General features: G+C 55.1%; 2 protein-coding genes across 4 annotated transcripts in view; one reads left to right on the top strand and one right to left on the bottom strand.

Moving 5' to 3' along the window:
- Nucleotides 1-2,579, top strand: part of Niban2 (niban apoptosis regulator 2) — a 49,352-nt gene extending 46,773 nt beyond the window's left edge. For both annotated transcript variants that reach the window (XM_087899717.1, XM_048432147.3), the window contains exons 12-14: nt 67-174; nt 258-369; nt 729-2,579. In XM_087899717.1, coding sequence (XP_087755843.1) covers nt 67-174; nt 258-369; nt 729-1,327 — 819 coding nt within the window. In that variant the 3' untranslated portion in view covers nt 1,328-2,579. The remainder of the gene's footprint in view (nt 1-66; nt 175-257; nt 370-728) is intronic.
- Nucleotides 2,580-3,625: 1,046 nt separating this feature from the next.
- The window catches only part of Lrsam1 (leucine rich repeat and sterile alpha motif containing 1), a 35,634-nt gene continuing 26,250 nt past the window's right edge, over nt 3,626-13,009 (bottom strand). The window contains exons 20-26 of one of the 2 annotated variants that reach the window (XM_087899718.1): nt 11,887-11,967; nt 10,568-10,663; nt 8,654-8,752; nt 7,417-7,548; nt 6,031-6,112; nt 5,337-5,482; nt 3,626-4,281 (exon numbers count right to left, since the gene is read on the bottom strand). In XM_087899718.1, coding sequence (XP_087755844.1) covers nt 4,156-4,281; nt 5,337-5,482; nt 6,031-6,112; nt 7,417-7,548; nt 8,654-8,752; nt 10,568-10,663; nt 11,887-11,967 — 762 coding nt within the window. In that variant the 3' untranslated portion in view covers nt 3,626-4,155. The remainder of the gene's footprint in view (nt 4,282-5,336; nt 5,483-6,030; nt 6,113-7,416; nt 7,549-8,653; nt 8,753-10,567; nt 10,664-11,886; nt 11,968-13,009) is intronic. The other variant, XM_087899719.1, reaches the window with a different exon arrangement.

Genomic DNA, 13,009 nt, shown 5'->3' with positions numbered 1-13,009 from the left:
GACCCTCCCGCCAGCTAGCGGAGCCTCTGACTGACCCAGGGTCCCTTCGCGTGTCTTTCCCTGTAGAAATACGACTACGACAGCAGTTCTGTGCGCAAGAGATTCTTCCGGGAGGCGCTGCTGCAGATCACCATCCCCTTCCTGCTCAAGAAACTGGCTCCCACCTGCAAGTCTGTGAGTCCCAGCCTGCCCTAGCCCTTCAGGGACTGCTCAGAGGGATAAAGCCCTTGACCCATGTCTACCTGCTTCCCCGGCAGGAGCTGCCACGCTTCCAGGAACTGATCTTTGAGGACTTCGCCAGGTTCATCTTGGTGGAGAACACATACGAAGAGGTGGTGCTGCAGACGGTCATGAAGGACATCCTACAGGGTGAGCGGGCAGGGGCAGCCCAGAGGAGGCTTAGCTGGCATTAACTAAGGGGCATAGAGAGGCCCAAGCCTCCAAGAGGAGGCTGGGTTGGACCACTGGCATCTCTGTGCCCAGTTTCCTCTCTGGTTCCTGGCTTTGCTGTGGGTGGTCAGTGAAGGGCTTGAGTCACAGCTTTGCAGCAGGGAGGCCTGTGGTGAGGCAGGGACCAGTCAGACCACGGTGGGGGTGAGGCAGGGACCAGTCAGACCACGGTGGGGGTGAGGCAGGGCCCAGTCAGACCACGGTGGGGGTGAGGCAGGGCCCAGGGGGTGCGCTCTGATGGTCCCTGTGCTAAGAGCCTCTCTCCTGTGGTCTTACAGCTGTGAAGGAGGCCGCAGTGCAGCGCAAACACAACCTCTATCGCGACAGCATGGTTCTGCACAACAGTGACCCCAACCTACACCTGCTGGCAGAGGGTGCACCCATTGACTGGGGTGAGCAGTATGGTGACAGCGGCGATGGCAGTGACAGTGGTGGCAGCCCCAGCCCCTGCCCTTCTGAAGCAGCCAACCTCACAGAAAAGCGCAGGCGTGCCAAGCAGGTGGTGTCCGTGGTCCAGGACGAGGAGTCAGAGCTGCCCTTTGAGGCTGGGTCTGAACCGCCTTCACCTGCATCCCCGGACAGTGTCGCTGAGCTCCGAGGCCTGCTGGCCCAGGATCTGCAGGCTGAGAGCCCCACACCAGCCAGCCCCCTTCTCAATGGGGCCCCCGTCCAAGAGAGCCCCCAGCCCATGGCAGTCCTAGAGGCCTCCTCACCGCCAGCCTCGCCCCTCGGGCATCTCCCATCTGGAAAGGCTGTGGACATTGAGAGCCCTAAGCCCAGTGATCAAGAGACCGGGGAGCAAGTGTCCAGCCCTGGTAGCCGCCCCCCCATCCACACCACCACTGAGGACAGTGCCGGAGTGCAGACAGAGTTCTAGGCATCGCCTCCAGGCTTCTGTTGGGACACTGAGCAGGGTCGCTGCTTCCTGGGCACTGTAGCCTCATCTCTGGGGAGGGGTACCCCAGCCTGTGCCTTGTGGGGGAGGTGGCTGGGTGGTGTGGCACCTTCAAGGGTCAGGCTTACCCAAGTCACTTTACGGGGTTCAGCATACCTGTTACTGCCCCATCTTCTGTGGGCTGGTTTTCCATGCTCGTCTGATTGGGAGGGCTTCCTCTGTGCAAGGGACTGGGGAGCCTCCTCCCTGCCCTCGCGCTGTCGTTTCCCTCGTGGTGGTTCTCGACTTTGGATGGAGGTGACTGAAAGCACTGGGGCTGTTGCTCAAGTCTAGGAAGCTGGCAATCACTGTCACCTCACTCTGGGCTCGTGGCACCGAGGTGGCAAGGAAGAGGTGGGGGCCCAGTCTCTGTCCTGCCCCCTCCCTGCAGCCTCCAAGACTAGACTGAGGGTCACTGGCCTCACTCTGCTGGCTACTGCTGTGGAAGGGTGGGGTTTGCAAGGGACCTGTGATGGGGTGAGAAAGGCCAGAATGTGGTAGTGTGTGCAGGGGACGTGTCCTGAGGGGAGGTTGGGAGATTGGAAGTGTCTGGTTGAGGCCAGGATGGCAAAGCGAAGAAGGTAGCGGAATGCTGGAGTGTCTTGGGTGCCCGCTGCTCCTGCCCATCTGCCTGGCTCCCCACCCCACTTTGGAAGGGCCTGGATGTGGGCTATCATTCCCCAGCTCTTCCAGGTACACCTTACCTGCCAGGAAGCTGGAGGGGCTGCTGACAGACATTGAGGGCCATGGCTTTCTGAGACACTGTTGAAGACCACGCTTGGTCTCTGAGTCCAACTCTAATGCTGGCAATTGTCACCTAACCCTGACAATTTCAGACCCTTCTTCCAATGTCCTTGTGAACCATTTGGGTTTCTCTCCTCTTAGTCATTAGTCCAAACAAAGATGACTGATATGTGACCCTCACCTTGGGCATCCCCAGACTCTGTCATTGCTTTCTCAAGGTCCCCTCCCAGACATATTTTTCTGTTCAATGGACTTGCTCCCTAAGTAAGGGCCTAGGACCCACAGGATTTAGCTGGTGCACAGGGACACCCCAGCCCTACTCGATCATGTCACTAATTTCTTCCGATGCTCTCTCGTGCCTTGGGTTTCCATCGCCCTTCCGGATATGGTTGGTATGGAAAATCTATGCAAACTACGTAAGCCTCTGCTCATCAATAAAGCTTTATTTAAAGCTCGTCTCCTGTGCTGCTGGGGTCCAGGAGACCTGGGCCTAGGGTGTCTGGGGACTTCATTCATCTCAGCTTTCTTGGACTCATGAGCTAGTATGTCTGTTTGTATGTGTAGGTGTGAACTCACATGTGCGTGCAGAAGAATCTTAGGTGTCACTCCACCTTGTGTTTTGAGTCGAGGCCTCTCACTAGCCTGGAATTAGCCAATTAGGATAGCCTGGCTGGTGAGTTGCAGGGGTCCACCTGTCTGGCTTCTCAGTACTGTGATGCATGCATACACTGCCATGGCTGGTCTTATGTGAGTGCTGGGAATCCAGACTTTCAAATGCCAACTGCTTTTTGGAGCTCTCTCTCTTTCTAACCCATCCCCCCCTCCCACCTTTTACCACCACCACCCCCCCCTTTTTTTTTTGAGGCAGGGTTTTTTTTTAGTCCTGGCTGTCCTGGAACTCACTCTGTAGACCAGGCTGGCCTCGAACTCATGAGATCCGCCTGCCTCTGCCTCCCAAGTGCTGGGATTAAAGGTGTGCACCACCACCACTGGCCTAACCCATTCTTATAACCCCCTATTTTAGAGGGGGAAACTGAGGCACAGAGAGAAGGGAGAGGCCATGGAGCTTTCTGGTGACTGCCTCCTGATGGCTGATCAGTTCCACTGCCAGTCACGAGGGTGGGCTCCAGCCTGCGCCAGGTGCCAACAGCCCATCAAGTGGTACTTGTAGAGCACATGCTGTAGGCCATGCACTTTATACAGGAGGGGCAGAAGGGTGTCACATCACATGGACCACCCATCACCACAGCTGCTGGGCTGGACTGCCCATCTCAGGGTTAAGATGCCTTTCAGTTGCCTTGGCAGCCCCCTTACCCTGTAGGGAACACAACCCATCCCGTGAACACGAGCTGCTTCTAATGAGGCCGCCCCTGGTTCGGTGCCTCCGCCCTTTGTTGAAGAAGGTGTTGCCTAGCTCTCCACTGGGAGAGGAGCTGCCCTCTCCTAGAACCCAGCCCACTCTCATCCCTCTCAAGTTCCCAAGGGCCCACGGGTCACTCAGGGAGGAACTCAGATTTATTAGTGTTCCTGCTTTGAGTCAACCTGCCCGTGTGGGCTGAGGATGCAGATATGGGAGGACAGGTATTCAAGGAAGCAGCAGAAGAGGGCTGGGGAATGGTCCTGCACAGCCACCCTCCCCAGGGACACTGCCCCACCTCAGGCCAGGATGGCTAGTGCACACCTCCAGAAGGGACAGACGGCTGGGTGTGACGCTAAGGCTTGCCTAGTAACATGGATTCCTGAGTCCTGCTGGTGGCATGGCCACCTCCATACCCTGGACCCTGTGCCTAAGCCACAAGGCTACATCACCAGCAGATATGCCCCATCTCCTGCTCGCTGTCCAGAATAGCTACAGACCAGGAACACCCCACCTGCCTGCCTAGGGCTCAAGGTGGTGTGGTGGCAGGGGGTGGCAAAAGGCCATGACCATCTTGCCCCTCTGGGGAATGTGGACATGGGTGTGTTGGAGCCCAGCAGTGATGGGGACGGTGCCAAGCAAGGGCCAGCGCTGGTAGGGGGCTATGCATTCAGCTGCTGTGGTAGATCCGGAGGCGCTGGGAGATCTCCTGGCGGCACAGTGGGCAGGTGCGCAGCGGCTGGCAGCACTGCTGGCAGCAGCAGACATGGCCGCAGGGGAGGAAGACCATCTGGGCCTGTGGAGAGACCGGCATTAGCAGCCGGGCTGCTGGGTTGTCCTGGAGCACAGCAGTGGGTACGAAAGCCCTTTCCTCTGCTGCACGCCAGGCCAAATGCCCTACCACCGAGCTGTTTCCGCTTCCCAAGTGCTGGGACGCCAGGCGTGTACCACCACCTGGCTCTCAGCCTGTTTGTAATTATTCTGTGTGTGTTTGCCAAATTTTGAAGCCTAGTCTACAGTGACTTCAACCTTATAGGTTTGTGCATGTGCCCAGCCTCTGCTTCAGCGTGACCTCATGGTGTGCATGTGTCCCGAGAAGTCTCCCACTCTTCAAAGTCATTTAGCATATCGAGAAATTGGGAGTCATTTCCAGAGCCTGAGGACAGGGCCTCGGTTAGAGTTCGAATGCCGGTGCTCTCCACCACACAGCATTCTGGAGTCTTCTGAAAGTCAGAGAGCTATCCAGCTGCCACCAGGGCCGCCTTATTTATGTATGTGATGTGTGTGTGTGTGTGTGTGTGTGTGTAGTTACTCATGGAGGGCAGAAGAGGGTGTTGGATCCCCTGGAGTTGTGAGCCACCTATCATAGATGCAGGGAACCAAACTTGGGTCCTCTGGAAGAGCAGCAAGCATGAGCCATCTCTCCAGCCCTTTTTGGGTTTGAGACAGGGTCTTGCTACATAGCCCTCAGACTCATGGGGACCCTGCTGACTGCACCTCTCACAAGCTAGGACCACAGGCGTGCGCCATCATGCCTGCTCCTGGCTGCGTTCTAAGCCTGAAACCTCGTGGGCACGAGGGGGATCTGTGCTTTAAGCACTGGGATGTTCACTTTTTGCAATAAGTGTTAATTTTGCAACAATTTTGAAGAGACTTAGCAGGGTAAACCATGTTCCTGGTGAGTCCCGATGGGAGAAATTTTCCCTAATATAGTTAGTAAGCCAAGAGAAAGATCCTTCTTGCAGGGAACAACCTCTAGAAACTGATGCTAGCATTGTTCATATCCGGACCATGGGACATGGGTCATTTCAGTGTCGTGTGTTGCGTTCTGTAGCATCTCCACAGACTTACCTCGCGTTCCAGGCACACAACACACTCTGAGGTTGGTGTGTCCAGCTCTGCTGGGGGAGCAGATGGTCTCACTGACTCGGGAGGCTCCTGAGGGGCTGCAGGGGGCTCCAGGACACCGAGGACCTCATCTTTGGATGGTTTTAACTCTGAGGAAATCAGAGGGATAGGCTAAGTCAGGGAGTCATGCTCGATGATCCCAATCCCTAGGAGATCTCCTGGTTTGTATGTACCCCAAAGTGAGTGATCTGAGGGGCAAATGAGGGGGTGCCTCCAGTCCAAGAGCAGGGGAGAGGTTTTCTTTTTGATCCTCATTGATTCCTATGCCTCCATCTGTGAGATGGGAGTGGATCTTCTGCCCAGTTACTGCACACTCTGGACCTTCAGAGCTCAGAAACTTGAGGCTCAGAGAGAGAACATTACTTGCCTGGGGCCATACCGCCCTCTAGTGGTGGAGCTGCAGGATCGGCGCCCTTGGCCAGTGAGCGGTTGAACCTCTATCAGGTTCCCAGGAAACAGGAGTCAAGGGCATGGCAGAAGGCGAACACTCCAAAGCTGCCTCCCCACTCCTCAACCCTCCCCTGGCAAAGCCCCTTCTGTGCCCAGAGCTCTGCCCTGAGCCAGCAGCCCCTAGACTGCCAGCCACAGCTCACATAACCTGGGCCTCTCGGCCCTGGAAAGAGTCCTGAGTCAGCACCTTGCTGGACCCTGGCCGAATCTAGCAGGTTCCGGGCTCTCCGTAGGATCTCATGCTGCAGGCCTGCTTCTGAGACACCCACCTGTGGCAGAACAGGGAAGAGCAGATCAAGAGCTGAGGGTGGGTATGGCAGGAGCCAGGTCGCCTGCTTTAAGCTACATATAGGGCCCAAGCCCACAGGTCTGTCTCATGCCCCACCTCTGGCGCCTTCAATGGAAACAGGGCAGCCTGGGCCTTGGGGTCAGCATGAGCGGAACAACAGCTGTGTAGGGTCTGACTCCGGCCTGGGTGCGGTGATTCTTGTGGCAGAGAAGAACTGAGACCCCGACCCCAGCAAGAAAATCTGTAACATGTGGTTTACCGAATGCTTCATGGGACAGGGACGGCCCAGTGTCACCTGCACCGAAGCTCCCCTGGACCCTGACCACCGCTGTCGCTGTACATGGTGAACTGAGGACAGAGAGCTACTTGCTGCTGAGAGGCAGCCATGCCTGAGCCACGAGGCCCCGCACCCAGAGCCCAAGCACACGGCCCAGAACCCTGCACTGTCATAGAGTCTGTCTGCATCTGTCCGAGGGGAGGCAGGACAGCCAAGTGGAGATGACACAGGATTCAGACTGAACTGCTCATGGTCAAGGTCATGGCCGGCGTGAGACTTAGAATTGTAGTGATATTTCATTTGTATTTTAATACATAAAGCTCAACCTGAAGGTCAGAAAAGCAAAGCAACCAGCCGCTGTCTCCTACCTCTACCTCAGTCTGAAATGGCGATCCTGCCTCCAGGAGTCTCAGAATGAGACTGTCTGAGAGTTGTCTCCTCCCATTTTGTGTTCCTCTCTAGTGCTGTTTCTATGGCAAACTAGTGTGGCTATTAGGATTAAAGGTGTGTGTCCCCACTACCTGGTCTGTAAGGCAGGCTTTATTGATAAAATACAAATGAAATGTCACTATGTAGAAGGATGCCAGGCATATGTGGGTCCCCGAGAGGTGCTGGTGACTGTCGGCGTCATTTTATTTGAAGAGAAATGGGTTAACTCCATGAAAGGAGCAAGGCTTGGGGTCAGGATCTAATGGGCTCAGGCAGTGCTATGGCTATGCATGTGGCCCTATGGCACAGGCTGAGGCTGGCTCAGAACCTCCCGAGCACGTGTGCTGCCCTCCGAACTTCTGAGTCCACGTTCTTCACTTGCTAAGTTGGACGACAGGCTGAGCACACCAGTGAGTGGAGGCAGAGGGGGCAGCAGTTCTGGCATGAGATGGGGACTTGGAGCCATCCAGACAGACCTTGCCTCACCAAAACTGAACAAAATATACACCAACCCTTGGCCAGATTGGGTCTAGGCCTGGCCAGCCTTTCTGACTTTCTCCGAGACAATGGTTGCCTACCTTAGCCAGGTCTCCGGGGCTCATCTGGCTCAGCATGTCCAACGAGATACGGTGGTGGGCAAAGATGGGCAGGTAGTGCTCGGCCGACAGCTCCGCCAGCAGGGCCACCAGCTGGCGCTCCATGCCTTCTTCCTGCAGGGTGGCCCCGGGTGAAGGCCAAGGGTGTCAGAGTGCAAGGGACAGAAGATCCCACTGGTTTCAAGAAGGGACAGTCAGCGTGCACAACACAAGTGTGTCCTGGGTGTTTCCTCAGAGGAAGGTGTGTGCAGTGCACAGAGCTCCAGGCAGAGGGAGTTCACTGCAGTTCCACACTTGAAATAGTCAGCCATTCAAATATCTACCAGGAGGCGGCTGACTAAAGAAGCCAGGCCCACACTGGGCACTGTGCGGGCATCTGAGAACAGTGGGGGAGCGTTGTGAGCATGGACAGGAAGGTGTCCATCAGTATTTATGAAATAAAAGCAAGCTACCAGAATGATATGAATGGGGCTCGGTGGTTGGTTGAGAGAGTTTACTGCCCTTACAGAGGTCCCAGGTTCAATTCCCAGCACCCACATCAGGCAGATCACAACCATCTGTTACTCCAGGTCCAGGGGTCTGACGCCCTCTGGCCTCCAGGCAACCTGCCTGCACATGGTGCACATAAACTCTTACAGGCACACATACACACATACAGATAAAAAAGTAAATCTAGGGGGCTGGAGAAATGGCTCAGAGGTTAAGAGCACTGACTGCTCTTCCAGAGGTCCTGAGTTCAATTCCAAGCACCTACATGGTGGCTCACAACCATCTGTAATGAAATCTGGCACCCTCTTCCGGCCTGCAGACATATGTGCAGACAGGACACTGTATTTATAATAAATAAATAAATCTTAAAATTAAAAATAAAAAAAAAGTAAATCTAGGCCGGGTTTGGTGGCACATGCCCCTAATCCCAGAACTCAGGAGGCAGAGGCAGGAGGATCTCTGAGAGTTCCAGGTCAGTCAGGCTACATAGGGAGACCTTGTCTCAAAAACAAAATAAAAACTGTGAGTGAACACAAAAGAAGAGAACAGGACCACATGTGCCCAGCTGCACAGCTCACACGTTTATCTGTGCACAGTGATGCCAATGTTGTTCTTCCTCTGAGTACTCACTTTCCTAGCAGGGAGGTGGCACGCTGGAGTCCCCAGTGCAATGGTCCGCAGTGAGGCTGGGCTGTGGTACCTTGGGTCAGATGAGCACCAAGGTCCTTACCTGCAGCTTCAAGGACAAAGGCTTCTGGTTCAAAAGCCGCTGGTACTGAATAAGCCAGTAATTTTCCTGCTTGGTTTCGCTCTTGGCTTCTAATTCCACCTGCCAAGAGCAGAAGTTGGCACCGTTAGCTACCGCTTAGCTTCCAGTCAGGGAACAAGAGACTATCAGACCGCGGTGCCTCCACCTCTCCTCCGAGTGTATGTGACTTTCCCATCCAGCCACCTGCTGTCCCTGCTTTAAGCTGCGGGGCAAAGACAGGAAGTACAGCTGTGCCCAGCAGCAGCAGGAAATGAGCCTGGAATTCCATGGGCTGTCTGAGGCCACACACATGGCAAGGGGGCCCTGCTCCTGGCCTCCTGTACTAGGTCCCACAGTGCCACTAGCTCTGACAGGGACCCCTGTTGGTCTGTTTGTGGGCCAGCAAACTCTTGTGCAGCCATCTCTGTCCCCAAGAGCAGGCCTGATTTGGACAGCTGGCAGCTAGGCAGCTGGCTACAGGACCTCAGGAGAAGGGCTGCTTGCTGGACAAGGCTGACGTCAATGGCAGTGAGGTCTTTACTCTTCCACTTGGGAAATGTTCATAACAAGGTGTTCTGGTAGGTCTACCCCAGAACCACTCTCTTCCCAACTCTGAAAGAGTCTGCTTCCCAGTGAGGGACAAGTATCTGCCCAGGGTCAGAGCAATCTGGGTGTGTCTATCTTGCTCTAGACCGTGCGCTCTGGACAGATGCAGCAGCAGGCATTTCCCAGTGGGTCCGCATCTGACTGCCCTTGGTGGCCAAGAATTCCACTTTTCTTTCTTAAATTTGTATATTACATTAATTCATCATGCATGCACCTCCCCACCCCCACATAACACACACACACACACACACACACACACACACTCAGAAGACAACTGATTGTGGGAGTTGGTCCCCTCCTCCCACCACGTGTGTCCCCAGTTAGAACTCAGGTCATCAAGCCTGGCAACCCCTGCTGAGCCACCTCACTGCCCATTCTTCTTTTTTTCTCTGTACTGTATTCTTTTGAAATAGGGTCTTGCCTGGAACTCATGACCTTGCCCCACTAGCACTATGCCAGGCAACATCTTCCTTCTGTGCCCATGGTCCTGACGAGCCTGTTATCTGGTCCTCCTCCCTTAGACATGTGGCTTCTGGGCCTGCAGAGGGTGGAGACACGACTCACACACTAGTGAGGTATCCTGGGCAATGGGTCACTTTGGATGAGCATGAAACATCACTTGGGTGGTATGTGCTCTGTAGGAGCTGGTCTCATTCTTCTCAACTGGTCTAGGATGGAGCTGGGGGCGTTTGGGACATTGACAAGATAAGAGTGATTCTAACTTTTCAGCCCTGGATGTTGAGCCTAGCCTTTGTCCTCAGTGTGTAGGCACCAGATGGATTGGAGTGATGTCTGTTAGTGGGGCTCAGCCTACCTGATTATGCCAGAGTAAAAGGCAAATAGTCACATGGAAAGGGTGGGCCACTTCTGCTAACAGCACTGGTTTGCTCTTAATACAGAATCCTGTCCTGGAAAGAATACCCAGGACTGCCCTCAAATCTCAAGGATACGGAGAGCACAGTGCACAGAGGCTAAGAAACTGGCTGTGCGGTCATTACTCTCTGCTCCTGACCCCCGATGTGCTGTGACAGCGTCTCCAGCTCAGCCACGGTGATTTCCCCACGGGACTATAATCTGGACTGTGAGAGAAAATAAACTCCCAATGACAGCACACAAGGAACTAGAACAAACTAAACACACAACAAACTAAAAGTTGCCAAGTGACACTTTTCTTTGGCGCCTACTACTGGGATAATGAATGTTCAAAAGCCCAGGCAGCATGCCCGAGGGACACACGCCCGAGGGATGCACACATGCCCGGTGATGTGCAGCAGAAGCCCAAGAGCATACCAGGATGTCATGGAGTTCTTCTTCTCGCTGTGTCTTTTCTTTGAGTAGTTGCTGGAGCAGGTTGCTCAGTGCCCAGCGCTGCTCTGAGATCATCTCCTGCAACACAGAATCAGATCTGAGGCCACTGTGCGCTCTTGCTGTGGTCCCTACAGTGCAGCTCAGCATGGCCTGGGAACCTCACTAACTGAATCCAGAGGCACCGCCACACATGTGTGCCACTCACTTCCCCCCAAGCCCTCAACTCCCTTCTCTGTGGGCTTCAGGCCAGGCGTGGGACCCTAGTGATGACAATGGAGGGAGAGAAACGCCAAACAAAAGAAATGACAAGCCACGGGTCTCAACGGACCACAGCACACAGTGGAAGTAAATGGCAAGGAGGGTTGATGAGGGTCCTGGACGATGAGGAGGGCACCGTATGTAGGTAAGGAGGCTACCACACATGCCAACTGCCCTGTGTTTGTACCCACAAACTTATCTTTCTGTCCTTGGAAACCCCACAGGGGTCCCAACAGTGAGAGAGCCCAGTGACTCAGATGGGCATGAAGCTGCCACTCAGTGGTGGCAGCTTCTCTGCACAGCCCAGTTCCTCATCTGTGACAATCCTCAGAGGCTCACCAAGAACATTCTGATGGGCTGATGACATAGGCTAGCCATGAAAGATGGCTTCCACCTCAGAGAGGGGTGAGAGAGGGGCCCAGTGGAAATAATGAGACCACCTAGCAATCTGGGCAGACCTAGGGGCAGTGTCCTCTCTGTCCTGGGCACCGTGAGAGTGGCAGATGAAAACTGCTCAGAAGTCTGGCACGTGCTCCAACGCCATCCTACCTTGTCCCTGTGGGAGTCCGGGGAGATTGAGGGAAGGGAAAAGGGTACCCCTTTTTTCATGTGCCAAGGCTGTATGGCCAGGCTGTGTGTGAGCCACAGCCAGGTCCCAGTGTCCAATCCAGACTGCTATGTGCCAATCCGTGCTGCCCTCTGGGGCCTGCGGGCTACAGCCAGCTTCTGCCCTTGGACACCAGAACACCCCTAACAGGGAGTATCAGCCCAGAGAGTAGGACCTGCAGCCCGCCTGACCGCACAGCCACCAGCTCAGAGAGAGGAATGCAGATGGTGATGATGCCCAGCAGGCCTGGCAATGAAGCCGTCCTTCCTCTGACCCTCTTGCCCAGCATGAAGCTACCTTTGATCCTGGACCACGTTGGCTCTGTTGGGCTGGACCTGCCCTGTGTGCTGGGGGAGCCCATTTCTGGGCCTGAGGAGCAGTCGCTCTGAGGTCAGGCGTGGGGTGAGGGCGTTGTCTGGCTGGGAGCCTCACATACCTGAAGCATCTCTGTGTCCAGGGACTTCCTCTTTAACTCCAGCTGTGTCAGCTGCAGTAACTCAGTTTCTATTAGCCTAATCTAAACAGAAGATGAGACGGGCGTTGATTCGCAGTCACCACGGTTCCCTCATGTGCTGCTGCTGGTCAAGCAGGGACTCGAAAACCTTTGTCAGGAGGCTGGGTAGCCCCATAGAGCGGAACTTGTGGGCCTTAGGATCTCACTAATGGGAATAAAAACAAGGTGCCACTTCGCGGCTCTGGGTGGCCTGGACCATGGGTGTATGTGTCTCGGCCAACACCACTGACGAAGAGCCCGGAACAGACAGGGCCCAGCTCAGAGTGGGCACTGGGTGAAGGTTTGTGAGATGGGGAGGGGCTTCCTTCCTGGTCATCACTGGGTCCTTTATCTGTGGACTGTGGGAAAATCATGCTTCATCCATGTAGCTGTCAATGGCGCTAGAGGGTGAGGGTGAGGGTTAGGGTGAGGATGAGGGTTAGTGTGAGGGTGAGGGTTAGTGTGAGGGTGAGGGTTAGGGTGAGGGTGAGGGTAAGGGTGAGGGTGAGGGTGAGTGTTAGTGTGAGGGTGAGGGTGAGGGTGAGTGCGAGGGTGAGAGTGAGGGTTAGGGTGAGGGTGAGGGTTAGGGTTAGTGTGAGGGTGAGGGTAAGGGTGAGGGTGAGGGTTAGTGTGAGGGTGAGGGTGAATGTGAGGGTGAGAGTGAGGGTGAGGGTTAGTGTGAGGGTAAGGGTGAGGGTAAGGGTGAGGGTTAGTGTGAGGGTAAGGGTGAGGGTGAGGGTTAGTGTGAGGGTGAGGGTTAGGGTAAGGGTGAGGGTTAGTGTGAGGGTGAGGGTGAGGGTTAGTGTGAGGGTTAGGGTGAAGGTGAGGGTTAGGGTGAGGGTGAGGGCTAGGGTTGGGTGAAGGTGAGGGTTAGGGTGAGGGTGAGGGTGAGGGTGAAGGTGAGGGTTAGGGTGAAGGTTAGGGTTAGTGTGAGGGTGAGGGCTAGGGTGAGGGTTAAGGTGAGGGTGAGGGTTAGGGTGAAGGTGAGGGTTAGGGTTATTGTGAGGGTTTGGGTGTAGGTCATGGTTAGGGTGAAGTGATGAGCTACAGTCTTCTGCAGGGCTGT

This window comes from Myodes glareolus, chromosome 21 (genome assembly GCF_982192425.1).
Source record: "Myodes glareolus chromosome 21, mMyoGla1.1, whole genome shotgun sequence".
Classification (NCBI taxonomy): domain Eukaryota; kingdom Metazoa; phylum Chordata; class Mammalia; order Rodentia; family Cricetidae; genus Myodes; species Myodes glareolus.
Note: the sequence above shows the minus strand (reverse complement) of the source record. Positions and strands in the feature narration are given on the sequence as shown.